The sequence below is a fragment of the Thamnophis elegans genome, chromosome 5 (genome assembly GCF_009769535.1).
Source record: "Thamnophis elegans isolate rThaEle1 chromosome 5, rThaEle1.pri, whole genome shotgun sequence".
NCBI lineage: Eukaryota > Metazoa > Chordata > Lepidosauria > Squamata > Colubridae > Thamnophis > Thamnophis elegans.
This window is the reverse complement of record NC_045545.1, coordinates 86,844,520-86,865,615: the sequence shown is the minus strand read 5'-3', so window position 1 is coordinate 86,865,615 and position 21,096 is coordinate 86,844,520. Positions and strand designations below refer to the sequence as shown.

At 43.1% G+C, this 21,096-nt stretch overlaps 1 protein-coding gene across 1 annotated transcript in view; it reads right to left on the bottom strand.

Moving 5' to 3' along the window:
• Positions 1-152: 152 nt before the first annotated feature.
• The window catches only part of PHACTR3 (phosphatase and actin regulator 3), a 296,494-nt gene continuing 275,550 nt past the window's right edge, over positions 153-21,096 (bottom strand). Inside the window, exons 10-13 of the mRNA XM_032218616.1 lie at positions 8,762-8,823; positions 3,661-3,801; positions 1,128-1,204; positions 153-201 (exon numbers count right to left, since the gene is read on the bottom strand). Of these exons, the coding sequence (XP_032074507.1) occupies positions 153-201; positions 1,128-1,204; positions 3,661-3,801; positions 8,762-8,823 (329 nt within the window). The remainder of the gene's footprint in view (positions 202-1,127; positions 1,205-3,660; positions 3,802-8,761; positions 8,824-21,096) is intronic.

Below are 21,096 nucleotides of genomic sequence, written 5' to 3'. Positions count from 1 at the left end.
TTCTACTGAATTTTGATTTTGGCGATACTTGATAGCAATTTAAGCATTAATTGGCTTCTGCCCAAAGAAATGCCACCAATTTTATTTGAGCGCCTTAAAAAGTTAAAAGTTTCTCCTGAGTTGAAATCTCTAAATTTATTTCACTTTTCAGTTTAGACTGGACTTCGGTAGCAACACTGATTGTGATTCTTGCCAGTCTTCCTATGCCAAGTAAACATAGTAGGTGGCATCCAAAGAATTTCAAGTGCCTAGACATTCTTTGATCAATTTTGCTCAGGTGAGGAAATTGATCAGTAGATTATATGCACAAATTGGTTGCAATCAAAAGATCGATGTACATGCTTCAAGAGAATAATTACAGGAGCTGCCTTTTGTAATTTTCACTGCTAAACTTTATCATATTTATGGGCCTGATCTGAAATCTTAGCAAGCAGCTAGATTTGCTACATTTTTTAAAATTTCCTCCATAGGCAAATCAATATATACTGAATTAGTATTTCTGTGTACACCATAAGTTATCTTTTGTTTAAAAATGGTCTGCGCTCACTCAAATTGTACTGAATATTTATTGGGTTTGTTGTTGTTCCTGTTCTTTGCCTAAATGCAATGTATTTTTCATTATTTGACCAACCTGAAGTTAAATGCTTTTGCTTAGAGAATTATCAAGTAAATTGATGGTGGGATAAAAAAGCTGGTACTGTTGACCAAGCCAGATTGAATCCTAGCAACTGTTCCAAATTCTGGAAGAGTGTTCCAGTAGAGCAGAACGTTCTGCAGGTTTAGTAAATAAAGATAGAAGATTTGATGATAGATAGATGATAGATAGATAGATAGATAGATAGATAGATAGATAGATAGATAGATGATAGATAGGTAGATGGATAGATAGATAGATGATAGATAGATAGAAAGATAGATAGATAGATAGATAGATAGATAGATAGATAGATAGATAGATAGATAGATGATAGATGATAGATAGATAGATAGATAGATAGATAGATAGATAGATAGATAGATAGATAGAGATAGATAGATAGATAGATAGATAGATAGATAGATATGAGGGAGAGGAAGAGAGAGGGAGAGGGAGATGGAGATTGATATTTAATGAATGGGCAACTGACCTTGTCAAATGCTTGCTCGATGCATGCACCTCCATTTCATTACTTTTGTATTCATTTAGCTCTTTACGAATGGCTGCCTGGAAAATTGAAACACAAACAAGGTGAATTAATCCTTTAAAACTGGTAGGAAAAAGCACAGCTTAAAATTTAACTGAAATGGAAGTTTTTAAGAAGAGATTGGATAGCCATTTGTCTGAAGTGGTATAGAGTTTCCTGCCTAAGCCGGGGGTTGGACTAGACCTCCAAAGTCCCTTCCAACTCTGTTATCCTTCTCCATAAAGAATCATACGCCCTTCCACCTGAACAGTTCGTTGAAGTCTCTTCCACATCCCTAGCAGTGGATGGCAACACAGTAACCTCATAAGTGGAGGGGTTCATGAAATAGCTCCTTAATAGGTTCTGTTTTCCTACCATACTTAACAAATCAAATTGAGGTGATTGCCATGTGTGAACAGGTAATTCCCGCAATCGGCGGGAATTTCCATCTAACCTAAAGTAGTTGGGTGCTGGCTGGTGAATTCTGGGAGTTGAAGTCTTCACATCTTCAAGTTGCTGAGGTTGAGAAACATTGTCTCTCAAGGATATTGTTCAAAAGCAAAACATTAGGTATCGACAATCCCACTTGTGGCTGTGAGGCTGTTAAAGATGATCACTCCCTGATTACCTAAGGCACGGTATAAGTTGAGAGGCCATATAAATATTCTTAATAAATCATAATAAATAAACTGAATTGCAGCATCACACCTCACCGCGCTAAATAAAGATCAATTTGTCTCTTTTTGGATCTATCTCCAGGCACCTGGCCAAAATGTGCAAATATATTCTCAATTGACCCATCATACTATTCTTATATGAGCAGCTTTGCTGCAGTGATTTTTCACTTCAGCACATGGAAGGAAAATCTATTTGAAAGATTCATTTCTCAATGTAAGCGAGGTGTCTGGCAAAATCTTTAATAGAAATATAAACTGTCATGAAGCACGACCTACTCAAAACTACTGGAGAAAACAATAAGGCACAGGAATCATTGAACCTCTACCTCCCCAAGAGGGGATAGGCATTCAGTGGTATAACAATAGAGTACCTTATTCTTTGTTTCCTCTGATGGAAAAAACTTTCTAATCATTTAGAAAATTATCTGTTGATATGGGTTGCTGAAAACACTTTAGAAAGAGTGCAGAGAACAGCAACAAAGATGATTAGGAGACTGGAGGGTAAAACATACGAAGAACCATTGCAGGAACTGGGTATGCCTAGTTTAATAAAAAGGAGTAGGGCTGACACAATAGCAGTGTTCCAATATCTGAGTGGCTACCCCAAAGAAGAGTACTTGACCTCCCAACCTATTCTCTAAAGCACCTGAAGGCAGGATAGAAATAGCTCTTAGACTTATATGCTGCTTCACTGTGCTTTTACAGCCTTCTCTAAGCGCTTTACAGAGTCAGCCTGTTGTCCCCAACAATCTGGGTCCTCATTTTACCCATCTCGAAAGGACAGAAGGCTGAGTCAACCTTGAGCCTGGTGAGATTTGAACTGCCAAATTGCAGGCAACCGGCAGGCAGCAGACATAGCCTGAAGTACTGCCCTCTAACCACTGCGCCACTGCGGCTCATAAGATGGAAACTAATGGATGGATAAGAAGCAATGGCTGGAAACTAATCAAGGAAAGAACCAACTAAGGAGAAATTTCTTGACAACGAGAACAATTAGTCAGTGGAACGACTTGCCTCCAGAAGTTGTGAATGTTCCAACCACTGCAGGATTTGAATAATAAATTGGACAACCATTTGTTTGAAATGGTATAGGGGGCTGGACTAGAAGACCTCCAAGATCCATTCCAATTCTGTTAATCTGTTAATACCAGTCCGACTGCAGAACCAGCAACCCACGTTGGATGTATTGAAGTAGAGGCTATACAAGCTTCCATTGGGGATGTTTTAATTTGGATGATTGTTCTGAGCAGGGAGGTTGGATCCAAGGCCCTAAGTAGCTTCTTACAACTCGGTGTTTCTGTGGCTTTGGTTTAATGTACAGGTAGTCCTTGACTTCCAACCGCTCATTTCATGACCATTTGAGGTTACACTAGCCCAGCCCCAAAGATACTCATGACCTGGTTCTGAAGTTATGACAGCTCCCCCACCCTATTCACATGACTGCATTTTGGATGCTTGGCAAATGGCTCACATTTACGGCTGTTTGCAGCATTCCCCTGATCATGCGACCACGATTTACGTTTCTGCTGAAAAATGGCGTTTGCTTTCAGTTTTCAGCAAAAATGCCCCATAGCAAACAATAGGTTCACTTAATGTCTGCAGTGTTCATTTAATGAGTATGGTGATTGGCTTACTGATTGACACACACACACAAATCCTAAGAGTGGATCAGTCACGTGATGATCTGCTTTGCAACTATGACTGTCATGGGCAGGTTCCATCATAGTCATAAATTGAGGACTACCTGTATAATCTGACATGAAAGAGAAGGGTGGCATATTACACCCTTTATCTCCATAAAAAAATTAACACCTCAGTACCTTGTCTGCTGCTGATAGCCTGGTCCATGGCTTGTCTGCTCGTCGATCGTAATCCTGTGCTTTTGCCACCTCCACATAATCGCTGAATCGGATGAGGATTTTTCTGTCTCTTAATTCATCAACCGTAGGTCGTTGATTAAGCTTTGGGAGGAAAAATTCATGCAATGTGAGAACTGTAAAGAGACTTGGGTGGAGGATATTCACAAAAATGCCCGCGTTTCCTTTCTGCTGACTTCTTTGGATCACATATAGGAATGTAAGAACGTGTTTCTATTTGATACACTTGCTCATTCATGACGAAAATATAGACATTCCTTGGGCTACCTTACAATTGCTCTGTTGTAATAGCAATAGCACTTAGACTTATATGCCACTTCACAGTGCTTTACAGCCCTCTCTAAGCAGATTACAGAGTCAGCCTTTTGCCCACCTCGGAAGAATGGAAGGCTGAATCAACCTTGAGCCTGGTGGGATTTGAACTGCTGACAGTCGGCAGAATTAGCTTGCAATACTGTGTTCTAACCACTTCGCCGCCACGGCTCAGTTGTAAACTCTAGATGTCTCCTAAGAAACTTCTTTTCCTTTTTAATGTTGCATTTAGTACCTTGAAAACTTATCTACTTCTGATAGGCCCCTTCTTTATAACAATAGCAATAGCAGTTAGACTTATATACCGCTTCATAGGGCTTTCAGCCCTCTCTAAGCGGTTTACAGAGTCAGCATATTGCCCCCAACAACAATCCGGGTCCTCATTTTACCCACCTCGGAAGGATGGAAGGCTGAGTCAACCCTGAGCCGGTGAGATTTGAACAGCCGAACTGCAGAACTGCAGTCAGCTGAAGTAGCCTGCAGTACTGCATTTAACCACTGCGCCACCTCGGCTCTATATATTATATTATTACATTAGATATTACATTAGGTACATAATTTCTCAAGTTAGATCTGAGTTCTCAGCAGGGTATATCATTAGGGAGGCACGCCTCAATGTACATTTTGAAATGCAATCTAGGAAAACTATAAACATGAAAAACCTATACTTCCAACTTATGTTAGGTTTACCATTAGGTCACGCAGAATACTGGACCAAATAGACTGTAGGTCTAGTCTCACAAAGCATTTCTTACACTCTGATGGACTGGCATTCAAAAATGAATGCCATGCAAAACTCTGTGTTGGATGGGCCCATCCCCATTTCAGCATCTGTGGGTGCTATTTCTATGATAAATAATGTGGTGGGTATAGGAGGATAAAGGTAAAGGCAAAGATTCCCCCGCACATGCATGCTAGTCATTTCTGACTCTAGGGGGCGGTGCTCATCTCTGTTTCGAAGCCGAAGAGCCAGCGCTGTCCAAAAGCATCTCTGTGGTCATGTGGCCGGCATGACTAAATGCCGAAGGTGCATGGAACACTGTTACTTTCCCACCAAAGGTGGTCCCTATTTTTCTTCTTGAATTTTTTACGTGCTTTCGGATTGCCGGCAGAAGCTGGGACAAGTAAAGGGAGCTCACTCCGTTACACGGCACTAGGGATTCGAACCACCAACCTTTCTGATCAAGAAGCTCAGCGTCTTAGCCACTGAGCCCCTGCGTCCTAATATAGGAGGATAGGTGATGTCATTTTTATAGGTCCGTGTTATAATCTTCCTTGCGCTTAACGTGCATTCCAGTGTATTCTTGGCTCTAGATGGCAAAACAGGCCATGAAACTGCGGTAGAAAGCCTCTGGATACCTGTAGGAGCTAGACATGCCAAAAATTGTTGACAGCCATCTTCAATGTTCTTACAATCTTTCCTCTTTCTGCTGCCAGCTTGCTCACTCAGCTCCTGGCAGCAGTGAGAGAAAACGAGTGCTTGGAGCTAAGCCTAGGCACGTCTTTGGAGGGATCCTTCCCTTCCATGAAGGTTCATTCAAAAACTCCCTCACGGTTAGTTTTCAGGTCAAGAAGGACCCTCCTTTTGTAAGAGTGAAGCAAGCCTGTTGCTCCACCTTTGCTTTGCCTACCCACCTGCCTGAGCTCCTTATCTGCATTTGAGCTCTTTGGCACTTCCGCGCATGAGCACGGAGCGCATGGCGCCTGTGTAATGCTCCGCCAAGCAGCCGGAGCATCGCAGAGGCTCACGGAGGCATAGCAAGAATTAAGGACACACACACGTGCTTGTGCATGCTTGCTGCGCGCATTCATGGGGTGGACACTGGGCCCCATTGCAACCATACCGTACCGGTTGCAACGGGATCCGGAACTCACCACTGAATCCACGTAAATACTTTTCCAGGGTTCATAGAAACAGAATAGGGCAGGAAGGGACCTTGGAGGTCTTCTAATCCAACCCCCTGCCCAAAATGATTGCTAAGTAACCAGTCGTAAGTATGTACTACCTATATACATACCGTATTTTTCAGAGTATAATATACACCTTTCCCCACCCATAAAAGAGCGTGGAAATATTGGTGCGTCTTATACACCGAATCCAACCCCACCGTATCCCATTTTTGCGAAAAACAGGCCGTTTTTTGCAAAAATGGAGGCGTTTTTGCCTTCCAGCAGCCCCCTTCAGGCTTCAGCAAGGCTGGGGGAAGGCAAAAACGCCTCAGTCTTTGCGAAAACTAGGCGTTTTTGCTTTCCCCCAGCCTTGCTGAAGTCTGCAGAGTGCTCCTGGGGGCCAGGGAAGACAAACACTTTTCTTTTCTAACTTAGTTCTTCGAAATCTTGGTGTGCCTTATACACCGGTGTGTCTTATAGTCCGAAAAATATGGTATATTCTCCCTCTTAAGGAATAAATAGAGCAACCAATGGGTTGCTAGGCACGTCCCGATAACCAGCACCTTTGTTGGCTGCAATAATTTCCAATAATCAAACAGACAATAATTGTGAAATTCACTGTGAATAAGACCAGCTCAAGAATGGATGCCCAAGAACAAAGAAACACACAATGTACATTTGGTTGCCAGGTGATAATAGTACTACTTTCTACTCATTGAGTCACTCAACATCTGGGACTGTTTGAAAATCCTACATGAGGAACTTTGATGAAATGGCAGAAAATTTCATCCTCATCTGTACTTTCTATTCATAGAATCTGAAGGTACAGTACATCGAAAGAGAAACTTGTAGGAGCTTTTGCAATGTATTTTTAATGCTGGACTATATTTAGAACTTCCACAAAAGATTTGTGCCTTCTCTTGGGAACGAATGCCCGAACGAATGAATCTCTTTTTGAGAATTGTCCTTAGGCAGCACTTCTTGTTACTGGCATAGAGAGATGTAATGTGGCCGATTATCAGAAACGTTTGGCTCAGCATTAATTCCAATTGCTTCTATTAAGACCTTGTCCCTTCTAAATTTAGGGACGCGGTGGCTCAGTGGCTAAGAAGCTGAGCTTGTCGAGCAGAAAGGTTGGCAAGTTCAGTGGTTCGAATCCCTAGTGCCGTGTAATGAAGTGAGCTTCCGTTACTTGTCCCAGCTTCTGCCAACCTAGCAGTTCGAAAGCATGCAAAAATGCAAGTAGAAAAATCGGAACCACTTTGGTGGGGAAGGTAACAGCGCTCCGTGCGTCTTTGGCATTTAGTCCTGCCAGCCACACGACCACGGAGATGTCTTTGGACAGCGCTGGCTCTTTGGCTTTGAAACACAGGTGAGCACTGCCCCCTAGAGTCAGGAATGACTAGCACATATGTGTGAGGGCATCCTTTACATTTACCCTTCTAAATAAATATCTAGTCCCGTTTTTAATATTGTGTATTGAGATTTTGGTGGGAGGAGTCCGCAGACCTAGCAAAATATTAATACCAAGGAGGAGGATTGCAAAATCCTTGCCTTCCATTCAGTTGTGTGCAATATGCTTGGGTGTGATACAGTGTGTACAGTATGTATGTACACAGTATATATGTATGTGTGTATATACACACACACACACATACATACTTATTATAAAATTGTGATACATTCAGCATATCTTCCAACTGAATCTCAAATCCAAGCTGATCAGAAATAATCCCTCTACTACTCTTTCATAAAAGAACTAATAGATTTATGAGATAACCTTACAGGTCATTTGGTCCAGTCCAGAGGAATCATTCATCAAATTGTTCCTGACAAATAATCATCCAGCTATATTTGAAAACCTGAGGAGATATGGAATCAACTATACCTATATCTAGATAAACCACTATACTGCTTAGAATTTTTACAATCAGGATTTTTCTCTTGCTATCCAACATGAATCTTATTTTCTTTCATTTCAGCCCATTGGTTTTTGTCTTGCAAGAATCCCCTCTTGTAACAGGAGGCTTTTTACATGCATCTTAGTCATCTAATTTGCAAAGCTAAACACACTGAGAACTGCTTCTCAGTTTCCTTAGTATGATAGTAGGTCTCCTTAGGTAATGCCACAACTGGATACAACATTCCATGTGTTGTCTAGGGGTAGAGTAGAGAATACTGTGACACTATGACCTCCTATGATTTGAATGCAATGAATTTATTCACGCATCCCAAGACTGCATTGGCCTTTTTAGCTGCTGTATCACACTTCTTTCTCATATCGAGATGGTGACCCAGTAAATTTCCAAGAACCTTCTCATACCCTCTATTGCTCAGCCAGGTCTCATCTATCTATGTATTTAATATTGCTTATCCAGAGAACAATACATTTGTCATAGCACAACCATACACTTCTGGTTTTTGCTCAATTACCAAGCCTGCCAAGAAAAGTTTGAATTTGTCCTCCGAGATATTAAGCCAACTCACACATTCCTTATTAAGCTGAATGCAAACGGTAAATTGCTATCCAGCAAAGGGTAGGTAGGACTTAAGGATGCTTATTCTTGGACTGTATCCAAAATATCATGTAAATCTCTCAAAGGTGTTCTCAGAGGTGAGCAAAAAGTTGCAGGACCCACCCCAAAGCATCCACTCACTGCCGGTCAGGATTCAGCAGCTCAGATAGACAACCAATTTTGTCGTGTACAATGATGTACAATGACAATAAAGGGGATTATTATACCCATGGTGAGCAAATCAGTCTGGCTTGCAGTTACAGCACCCCGGTAAATTAGGTGTTTCGATATTTGGTCGAGACAGAGAAGATGTAGAGGGAGCTTACCTTTCTCGTCAGCCTCTGCTTGATCTCTCTCCTTTCCTCTTGTTCTGTTTGATCATTCCTTTCTGCAGAAAAGATGAAGAGAGAGATGACTTTCCTCATGAAGACCAACTTTGCTGCCCGGTCTTTTCGCGCCACCACCAAGCGCTTTACAAAGCTCAGTTGGTGTCCTGCCAGAAGCATCACACACACACACACACACACACACAGACAGACACTCCTTCGGCGTGAGGGTTTGGCGGATGCCAATGTCAGCTCTCCTCGCTGGTGGCCAATTAAACCGGGACTTCAACAAATCTGGACCAGCCAACCCCGTTCCTCCATCAGGACAATGAGGAGTGTTTTCAGAGGGAAAATCGATAGACTTTTTAGAAGTCTAAATGATCGTTTTGTGATGCCACATCTCTCTCTGAGTCATCCGTGCTGCCCTTACGAGCTGGAACATTGTAGAGAAGCTGCTTCAGGGAACACACGTTCCTTGTACACTTACTCGGCTAGGCTCCTGTAATTTTGTTGATTAATTTATAACAATAGCCAGCGATCTACGCCCATGCATTCCTCTGCCTTCTATTATTCTGATGATGCCAATCTTATTATAGATTCTCCCTACATTTGGCAGAGAGGGCGGGGGAAGAAGGGATTCCTTGTCTATAAACTGAGATGGTTTCTTAAAGAGATACTCTCTGCAAATCCCTCCTCCCTTTTTTTTATACACCGAAACTCTTAGTATTCAAGCTTGATCGTTTTTCACACAGTGGGGCTAAAAATAAGCATGGCTGCAGCTGCTGTAACACTGCGTGAAATATAGCCTTAGTCTTCAGATATGAGTTAATGGATTCTCTATATCAGGGGCTGCCGGTTGCTAAATTAAGCTATGCACGTGTGACCTGGAAAAAAAACCACAGGTTTTTAAAATCATTTTAGAGGAAGGAAGGAAGGAAGGAAGGAAGGAAGGAAGGGGAATACAGGGAGGGAGGGGAATACAGGGAGGAAGGGGAATAAAGGGAGGGAGGGGGATACAAGGAGGAAAGAAGGAAGGGGAATACAGGAAGGGGGAAGGAAGGAAGGAAAGGGAATACAGGGAAGGAGGAGAATACAAGGAAGGAAGGAAGGAAGGAAGGAAGGGGAATACAGGGAGGGAGGGGAATACAATGAGGAAGGGAGGGAGGAAGGAAGGAAGGGGAATACAGGGAGGGAGGGGAATACAAGGAGGAAAGAAGGAAGGAAGGAAGGAAGGAAAGGGAATACAGGGAGGGAGGAGAATACGAGGAAGGAAAGAAGGAAGGAAGGAAGGGAAATACAGGAAGGGAGGGGAATACAAGGAGGAAGGAAGGGAGGGGAATACAGGAAGGGGAAAGGAAAGAAAGAAGGAAGGAAGGAAGGGGGTACAGGGAGGGAGGGAGGGAGGGAGGGAGGAGGATACAGGGAAGGAAGGAGGGGGGAGGGAGGGGGTACAGGGAGGGAGGGGTAAGGTGGAAGGGGAATACGGGGAGAAGGGAAGGAAGGAAGGGGGATACAGGGAGGAAGGAAAGAGAATACAGGGAGGGAGGGGAATACATGGAGGGAGGGGAAGGAGGGAGGAAGGGAGGGAGGGAAGGGGAATACAGGGAGAAGGGAAGGAAGGGGGAAACAGGGGGAAAGGGAGGGAGGGGAATGGAGGGAGGGAGGGGAGTACAGGGAAGGGGGGAAGAAAGGAAGGAAGGAAAGAAGATTGTGGAACAAATGTGCATTGCACATTATCACACCAGCCCCACTAGAGGGCCTTTTCTGCATTAAATCAAAAGCACAATTTCTGCATCCATCAATTGGTTAACAAGCATTAAAAAATAGTGCTTGGAGCAGCCGGGGAGTGGGGGGGAGGAGGTATTTTTAGAGTCCAGATCTCTATATTTGCTCCCTCCCAAACTCTCAGAACAGAGGCAGCCACGTGGTGCTATTTATGGAAGGAAGGATAGTAGCTGTTTTCAGGCGCATCGTAACTGGAGAGAGACTGAAAATCTTTGCAGACTTGACAATGAGCAGCCAAAACTCAGCCCTGGAGTATGAATTAGAGGCTTCGGCAAAGATGTGGTTTCGGCTTAGGTAGCCTCAGATATATTTTTAAAAAAGCAGGAACACCTGCCACCAGTGATTCTAAAATGGTAGCGTCCTATCTGCAGGGCATCTTTCTACCTACAAATTTGCATTTGGGAAAGAAATCACGGGACCGTGCAGTCCTTCAGATTTTCTCTCCAGGAGACGTTGGAGAACGAATGTGTGAATGTTTGTAGCATTGATAGGCAACTTCTCACAGCTGCCTCCTTGTTTGCCAAGGTCCTGTGGCAGCTGCAAAGGGCAAGAACGTAGTCCTCGGGAAAAGATGTAGCTGCTTTAATGAGTTTTAGATGCTACAACTTTTGCTCTGGCATTCACTGAAGCCCCTTTCTGGATATATTACTTGCGGCTTATTTTTCTTTGTTAGATGTATATTCTGCACTTTGTTCAAGAGCTTAAGGCAATGAAATTAAGGCATTTTTTTAAAAAAAAGAAAAGCCTTGTAGGATTTTGCTCAGGGATCAAAGGGAGCCTCCGTGACTGAGGGTGGATTTCAACTAGGATCTCCCAGTTGCTCTTGAATGCAATAGCTGCCCAGCCCTAATAATTAATTTCTAATTCAGCCGGAATTGCTGGTTACGAACAGAAGGAGGAGGGAGTGGGGGATAGCGTAGGAATGGAAATAGCTACCTCAGCTGTTATGGAAAAATTGTCAAGAAAGCAGTCTTAACTTTGCCTAATAGGAATATTCATGAGCATCTTGAAATAGCTACTAATCACAGATGTGTATGAGATGGTAGAAAATGTTGAGGAAATACACACACACACACACACACACACACTCACACACACACACCTTTTAGGACTTCCAAGGTCCAACATCTAGACATACAAACACAAAAAGTGGGGGTTACCCCAAAGTCCTCCCCCAAATTGCTAGCAAATTGTAATTTTTTTGAGGTGGAATAGATGGTTAACAACAGTCTAACAGGCTATGGGAAGAAGGAGCATGATCAAAGGCAGTCTAAATGGAATCTAATCTACACTAATCTCATTTGCATCCTGAACCATTCCATTCCACCCTGTATTGTTTGATCGTCTGTTGTGGTGCAGTGGTTAGAATGCAGTATTGCAGGCTAACTCTGCCTTCCCACTGTCAGGAGTTCGATCCTGACCCAGCTCAAGGTTGACTCAGCCTTCCATCCTTCTGAGGTTGGTAAAATGAGATTGTTTGGGGGCAATAAGCTGACACTGTTGATCACTTAGAAAGGGCTGTAAAAGCACTTTGAAGCAGTATATAAGTCTGTTTCTATTGCTATTGGACATCACTCTGACCAATAAAGAGACACAAAGACGCTCCATGTCCATTCAAAAGAAAATTCTAGTCATCCCTTTGCCATACCCAGTTTATACATTACTGCTATTTCCCTGAATTATTATTTATTTGGTTTCAGTAGCATGTAATAATAGGCTTGTTGTAGCACTTTGGATCTGATATCTTAAAGGTGATTCAGGGTTTTGCAAGAGTCACAAGTAACATCTATTTTTATTTATTTTATTTATTTAGATTGTCACTCCTGCACAAGATAACAGGAATAAGAATAAGAATAAACACAAAAAGGGACACAGGAAATGGGTACAAATAAATGGGGACAGGGAGGTTAGGCACGCTGGTGCGCTTATGCATGCCCCTATGCATCTACCTAACCTTCTTAAAATGCTTGCATTTTTTCCCAAAGATTGCAGATGCATTGCTGTCATGTGTATATTTCCTGTGTGCTTCATGGCGCCTTGGGAGAATCAGATCCAAAGGGCTGCACTGCCATAGTAAATGCACTTCAGGGGTGAAATCTAGAAAGTTTTGACAGATTCTGGAGAACCGGTAGTGGAAATTTTGAGTAGTTCGGAGAACCGGCAAATGCCACCTTCAGCTGGCCCCAGAGTGGGGTGGGAATAGAGATTTTGCAGTATCCTTCCCCTGCCATGCCCACCAAGCCACACCCACTAAGCCACGCCACGCTCACCAAGCCACGCCCACAGAACTGGACTGGTAGTAAAAAAAATGAATTTCATCACTGATGCACTTCATCATGGCTTTAGCAAATCCAGCAGGTTGCCATGGCACCATATAATGCCACTAGCGGTACCGTCAAGAAGGTGTGTTGCTCCTGTGAGAATAGTCCTCTACGGGTCCATCCCACATGATCTGATCTGGATGGCATGTTCTCCCCATGGAAGAAGCCACCATTCCTGCTTAGGGAGGTCTGCTTCTTGCCTTGGGTGATGGGCTGAACATTTGTTCTTCCCTGAAGACCCAATGTGACCAAATTGTACAAGAAGGATTTATAGTCTCATAAAGTTACGCGGCTGCCAGGAAAATGAAGGATCCCCGTAATAGCAGCCTGCTCTTCCACCGATTAATAATTAAGTGTCTGGCTGTCATCTTAATGAGACAATGCCTTCGGCTCTGAAGTGCCCAACGCAGGAGTGTTATTTACACCCTTGCTCTTGACAAGGCTCACAACACTGAAAGGATCAGTAAAGAAAGCCCGATGGGACAGGTCAGCAAAACCAAATAATTCTCTTTCCTCACTTCACTCATCACTTCAGACTTTCAAGAAGAGATTGGACTGCCGTTTGTCAGAAATGGTGTAGGGTCTCCTGTTTGACAGGAGGGTTGGACTAGATGACCTATAAGGTCCCTTCCTACTTTGTTAATCTTCCTAAAAGCACCCAGGAAAATCCTTGGGGTTTCTATGGCACCACTGCTATTGTGGACATCTTCCCTGGTAAAGTCACCCATAAAATGAAATGGGATTGTGAGAATTACCTTGGGAGATATGAGAAAAGAGACACAGCCTAGATAAGATGAAAACTGAATCCAGAGGAAGGATGGGGATGGGAAAACATCCCAGAAGGCACCTTTCCTGATTCTTTGGAAAGTAAAAGCAAGAGAAGGGACAAGAGCTTTCATTCTGCTATTGTTAACAATAAAGTTAGTGTTGGCATTTACGAATTTGGTTTTCTGGCAGCACTACTTTGAAAGGCTGACATATGGTGAGATGGAGGGCACTCCTTCTAAAGGGGGATTCAGGTTTGAAAAAAACCATCAGGTGGAACTACATTTGTCAATGTTGCTAGAAGTAATACAGCAAGGAGGAGGAGGAGGGTGGGAGAGCAGGAGAAGAAGAAAAAGAAGAGGAGGAGAAGGAGGAGAAAAGAAGAAAAAGAGGAGGAGGGGAGGAGGGAAAAGGGGGAGTGGGAGGAGAAGAGGAGGAGTTGGAGAAGGAGAAGAAGGAGGAGGAGGAAGTGGATGAGGAGGAGAAGGAGAAGAAGAGGAGGAGTAGGAGAAGAGGAGGAGGAGGAGGAGAGGAGGAGGAGGAGATGGAGGAGAAGGAGAAGAAGAGGAGGAGGAAAAGAGGAGAAGAGGAGGAGGTGGAGGAGAAGGAGAAGAAGAGGAGGAGGAAGAGGAGGAGAAGAAAAGGAGGAGGGGAGGAGAAGAGGAGGAGGAGGAGGAAAAGAAAAGGAGGAGGGGAGGAGAAGAGGAGGAGTTGGAGAAGGAGAAGAAGAGGAGGAGGAGGAGGAGAGGATGAGGAGGAGGAGAAGGAGAAGAAGAGGAGGAGGAGGAGAGGAGGAGATGGAGGAGAAGGAGAAGAAGAGGAGGAGGAGAAAAAGAGGAGAAGAGGAGGAGGTGGAGGAGGAGAAGAGGAGGAGGAAGAGGAGAAGAAGGAGAAGAGGAGGAGGTGGAGGAGAAGGAGAAGAAGAGGAGGAGAAAGAGGAGGAGGAGAAGGAGAGGAGGAGGAGGAGGAGAAGAGGAGGAGGAGGAGGAGATACAGCAGTAACAAAGGTCCTTCTCAGGCCAGTATGATACTAGAATGGACACTCTCTGTGGGGATTGTTAAGGCAAAAGGAACTGAAAATGATGGCTGAAACCAGGACTGGAGCAGTTTTGAAAAAGTTTGGGCGTTAGGGTAAAACAAGGTAATGTTTCAGGCCTGTGAACTGGAGTAGGAAAAGGCTGATCTCACAGTGACAAATGCTCTAGGTTCAGCCCTAGTTAGCTTTCATTACGGTAAAGTTGCAGCAGTAAAAAAAATAATTGTCAAACTTACCATAAGTATCATCCAATCTCCCTCCCTCTCTCTCCCCCGTATATCTATTTATCATATTTATATGGCCACCCATCTCACAGAAATGTGATTGATTACAAACAATTTCTTGTAAACCTAAAAGGCAGCCCCAAGGGGTTTGGACAGCAGAGTAGGTGAGACTAAAGGCTGAGAATAACTAGGCTGACCTCTAAGCCTGAAGGTTATTTCAAGATTTGGGGTTTGACTAGAAAAGAAAGAAAAATAATGGAGGGGAAAAACGACACTGGCATAGGATGCTAGAAAAAGAAATATGTGGGCCCCCTTCTTTTCCTAGCGTCCTATGTTAGTGTAATTTAGGGATGCTCTTTGCTAGCATCCTATGCCAGTGTCCGGTTGGTGTTAACTTTGGATAATTTGGACATCTTGTTCATTTAAACAAGACCATTCGATGCAGCAGATAGAAAGATGAGTCAGTGACATCACTTTGTTGCTAGAAAGCTGCTATTTAATCCTGCTTAGCCCAATAGGTACAGTAGATCTGCATTTCATGCTATGCAAAAGAGGGTGGGGTTTTGTTTTTTTTAGCTTTTGTGCATTAACCCCACCAACTGCTTCTTAGCAGTGGGAATCACAAAGTCTCTTCTGCACCATTGCATGATCTGCAATTTATCAATCAGAATAGTTCTCCATGGAAAGCAAGTGCTTCAAAACCCATGCTGCCATTCTCCCTGTCCCACTTTGAACTAGGCTGATAAGGGGGATGCTTCTGGTGTGTGTGTGTCTGTGTGTCTGTGTGTGTGTGTGTTTACCAACTAAACCAGCAATATTATTCTGAACAGCTGGGAAGCAGACCTGTGCAAGGAGGATGAGCGGATAGGTGAGATCAGTCCTGCATGATGGATTATTAGTCATGTGGAATGTAGTCAGAATAATTTTCACATCTATCTGCTGGAAATGCTGGTGTAACTTCCTAGCACAGCCAGGAAGCATACGCTTGCTAGGAGTATGCTGATGTGGCTGCTAATATTCCTCATGTTCAAGATTTAAAAATAGGTTTGATATCAGCAAACCCAGAACATCCAACATGACTGAGTGTATGTCATAGACCTAAGCTTAAGCATTACACATTGAACATTAGCCTGACTAGGTGGCTCAGTGGCTAAGACACTGAGCTTACCAATCAGAAAGGTCAGAAGTCCCGGTGGTTCGAATCCCTAGTATTGGTCTCCTGCGTGAGCAGGGGCTTGGACTAGATGACCCCCAAAGCCCCTTCCAACTCTGTTACTGTTAAACCCTATCAGGCAGACATGCTATTTAAGACCCATTCATTACACACACATCTATCTATCTATCTATCTATCTATCTATCTATCTATCTATCTATCTCTATCCATCTGTCCGTCCATCCATCCATCCATCCATCCATCCATCCATCCATCCATCCATCTATCTATCTATCTATCTATCTATCTATCTATCTATCTATCTATCTATCTATCTATCTATCATCTATCTATCTCTACCTATCTATCTATCCGTCCGTCCGTCCGTCCGTCCATCCATCCATCCTATCTATCTATCTATCTATCTATCTATCTATCTATCTATCTATCTATCTATCTATCTATCTATCTATCTATCTATCTATCTATCTATCTATCTATCTATCTATCATCTATCTATCTCTACCTATCTATCTATCCGTCCATCCATCCATCCATCCATCCATCCATCTATCTATCTATCTATCTATCATCTATCTATCTATCTCTACCTATCTATCCATCTGTCCGTCCGTCCGTCCATCCATCCATCCATCCATCCATCCATCCATCCATCCATCCATCCATCCATCTATCTATCTATCTATCTATCTATCTATCTATCTATCTATCTATCATCTATCTATCTCTACCTATCTATCCATCTGTCCGTCCGTCCATCCATCCATCCATCCATCCATCCATCCATCCATCCATCCATCTATCTATCTATCTATCTATCTATCATCTATCTATCTCTACCTATCTATCTATCTGTCCATCCATCCATCCATCCATCCATCCATCCATCCATCTATCTATCATCTATCTATCTATCTCTACCTATCTATCCATCTGTCCGTCCATCCATCCATCCATCCATCCATCCATCTATCTATCTATCTATCTATCTATCTATCTATCTATCTATCTATCTATCATCTATCTATCTCTACCTATCTATCCATCTGTCCGTCCATCCATCCATCCATCCATCCATCCATCCATCTATCTATCTATCTATCTATCTATCTATCATCTATCTATCTCTACCTATCTATCTATCCGTCCATCCATCCATCCATCCATCCATCCATCCATCCATCCATCCATCCATCTATCTATCTATCATCTATCTATCTATCTCTACCTATCTATCCATCTGTCTGTCCGTCTATCTATCTATCTATCTATCTATCTATCTATCTATCTATCTATCTATCTATCTATCTATCTATCTATCTATCTATCATCTATCTATCTCTACCTATCTATCCATCTGTCCGTCCGTCCATCCATCCATACATCCATCCATCCATCCATCCATCCATCCATCCATCCATCCATCCATCCATCTATCTATCTATCTATCTATCTATCTATCTATCTATCTATCATCTATCTATCTCTACCTATCTATCTATCCGTCCGTCCATCCATCCATCCATCCATCCATCCATCCATCCATCTATCTATCTATCTATCTATCTATCTATCTATCTATCTATCTATCTCTACCTATCTATCTATCTGTCCATCCATCCATCCATCCTTGGTTTCTATACTTTTCCTCCTTACCGGTATTTTTTCAGCTCAACTCCCATACATAGTACCGCATCAGGGTAGATTTTAATCATGCTTAAAGAACAACCACTGCATGGCTACCTGTTCAATATCTTCCCTTCCCTGGCCTGAAATATCTTTCACTCCCTGTTCAGAAATATCTTCCAGAAGCAATTCCTGGAAGGAAGGGGGGAAAAAAACCTCAAAACCTATTTTATCCCTGTTCTAAAGGCACCTGTTGAATGAAGATACCCCAACTGAAAACTTTTCTGTAATTATATTCCTGCAATTTGTGGTAGCCTACTACTGCTTGTTCTAAGCCTCACCAACCAGCTTATGTGGACTATAGAACCAAGCAGATGCTAGAGATGTCTAGAGGAAGACTGAGGCCGGGCCACTGCAAGATCTTAATTTACTAGTATGGAATATTAGTTAATCTCTGGAAGTTGCAAAGGGAAGTGTCCAGCCATATTTTGTTACTGAGGAGGTCCCAGGGATCATTTTGGCTTGGTTCTCCTTTTGGTCCTGAGCCTGGTTGGGGGACCCCTGAGCCACATGCCCTTTCTTTTGAGTGAACAGACTAAGTGGGAAAAGGCCTTATGAACAAAAATATAGATTCTATCAAAACATGACCCGTCAAAACCGCGCTCGACTAAACCGCGCCCGATTAAACCGCGTCGCTGACGTCATCAACAGGGCAACAACAGCCAGCGCGGAGAAAGAAGGGCGCTTTAAATAGCGCTTTGAAAGCATGCCGATTCAACTTAAGGTAAGGATTAGGTTTAGGGTTAGGTTTAGGGTTAGGTTTAGGGTTAGGTTTAGGGTTAGGTTTAGGGTTAGGTTTAGGGTTAGGTTTAGGGTTAGGTTTAGGGTTAGGTTTAGGGTTAGGTTTAGGGTTAGGTTTAGGGTTAGGTTTAGGGTTAGGTTTAGGGTTAGGTTTAGGGGTTAATTTTAGGTTTAGCGTTTACAGCGTGCTTCTGTCTCCGCGCTGTTGTCGCCCTGTTGATGACGTCAGCGACGCGGTTTAGTCGGGCGTGGTTTAGTCGAGCGCGGTTTTGTGGTGGAACCCTATCAAAATAAAGAAAAGTAAGTTGAAAAATACTTTTCTCATAATTCAGGTGTTTTCACCTGCTATCATTACCACATAAGAAGTAGGACAAAACACTGACCGCTCCACATTCATGGAGCCAAGGAAGACTCAACGACACAATATTACATCATGGTGTTGCATTGGCCTTTGGAAAGGTAGCTCTGGGCAACTATTCTGGCTCCACAAAACACACATCTGCATGCAGATGCAGGCAATGACAAAAGCAAAACCTTGCTTTCCGATCTAAAAATAATATTCCTGATTCAAGGAAGTTGCAGGAGGTATATTACCTATCGGCTTGCTATCAAACCTAGTTCAAGGCTTATGATAACCCGCAGGCAGAAGCCTGCTTTTAAAGCAGAGCTAACTTTTTGAACAGCTTTCAACATGCTTCCTTGATGTATATGCATGGCCATCTGCCTGGTGGCATGTCTGGCACACGGAGATTGGGAATTTCGTTTGAAAGACAGGAGTGAATTAAATCCATTGGGCATTTCCACACAGGGGAAACCCCAGTTGAGAAGCCTCTGTAACTGATATTGCAAAACAATTGTCATCCAGTGTGGAGGATAGTCTCTCTCTCTCTCTTTACTCTGCTCATCTTGGTGTCAGCTCAGGCCATGCCGTGGACTTCACTGCCTGCGTTCAGCTCATTAGAACAAGAGTGTGAGATAAAGGTTCCTTCTAGTTCTGGAGGGCCATCCCTACACAGGAGGAGACATCTACCAATGCTTTTTCTTGTGGGAAATAGAATAGGATAGAATAACAGAGTTGGAAGGGACCTTGGAGGTCTTCTAGTCCAACCCCCTGATCAGGCAGGAAACCCTACAGCACTTCAGACAAATGGCTATCCAACCTCTTCTTTAAAACTTCCAGGGTTGGAGTATTCACAACTTCTGGAGGCAAGCTGTTCCATTGATTCATTGTTCTCTCTGTCAGGAAATTTCTCCTCAGTTCTAAGTTGCTTCTCTCCTTGATTAGTTTCCACCCATTGCTTCTTGTCCTGCCCCTCAGGTGCCTTGGAGAATAGCTTGACTCCCCCTTCTTTGTGGCAGCCCCTGAGATATTGGAACACTGCTATCATGTCTCCCTAGTCCTTCTTTTCATTAAGTATGATAATAAAAGAATAATAATGTTGAATATAGAACTCCTTTTCACCTTTGCCAGTCCTCTGTGGATTAGACATCAGTTGCACACATTTCTATATAGAGATATTTGCATGACCAACTGTGAAGATTACTAATAATTTTTGGTGTGTATGTGTGTGTGTGTAGCTAAGGTCACTATACATCATTGCCACCTTTATCTCTCTCAAATGTCCTTCCTTCCTTCCTTCCTTCCTTCCTTCCTTCCTTCCTTCTATCCATACATCCTTCCATCCATCCATCCTTCCTTCTGAATGGCAATAGCAACAGCACTTAGACTTATATACCACTTCATAGTGCTTTTACAGCCCTCTCAGAGCATTTTACAGAGTCAGCCTATTTCCCCCAACAATCTGGATCCTCATTTTACCCACCTCGGAAGGATGGAAGGCTGAGTTCAACCTTGAGCCTGGTGAGATTTGAACTGCCAAATTGCAGGCACCCGGCAGTTGGCAGAAGTAGCCTGCAGTACTGCACTCTAACCACTGCGCCACCTCAACTCCATCCATCCTTTCTTTATCCCTTTCTTCAAGAACTCAGGATGATGCACAGAGTACTTTCTCCTCCAATTTTATTCTACAGTAACAAACCTGTGAGGCATGTTAGCTAAGAAAGAGTATCTTTTTTCCGCAGCATACTTTAGTTGCTTATTGAATTGACCCATTTTTTTGATTTGCCCAGGCAATTAAACTAGGAAACCAAAGAGACTGCCCAACATATTAAGACATTTAAAAGGCTAATAAGGAACCACTTTAGCAAGCATGAATGCAACTGATCCAATCTGTTTAAGCATGATGTGGGAGTGCAGCCACTGGCCATTTCAGAGTTAACCAGTCAGCTGTTCTTAAATCTGGGTGTCCCAGACTTTTTCCAACATCTAGCCATTGCCTCTTTGCCACATTTTAAATGCACAGGGTAAAGAACATGTGACAAATTCCATGCCACAGATGCCTCTCCTTCATGGGAATCTATGGAGCATAATAGCCCATTTGGCTGGAGTATAGTTTCACATTTATGCATATACTCAGTCCAGATGTGCCAAGACGGCAGCAGATGTGAATTCTGGAAGCTGGAGATCCTTCCGGAAAGGATCATTTGGGGCAAAGGCCACTCTAAAAAGACACCCTCATCTTTGGAGATTACAAAATGCATG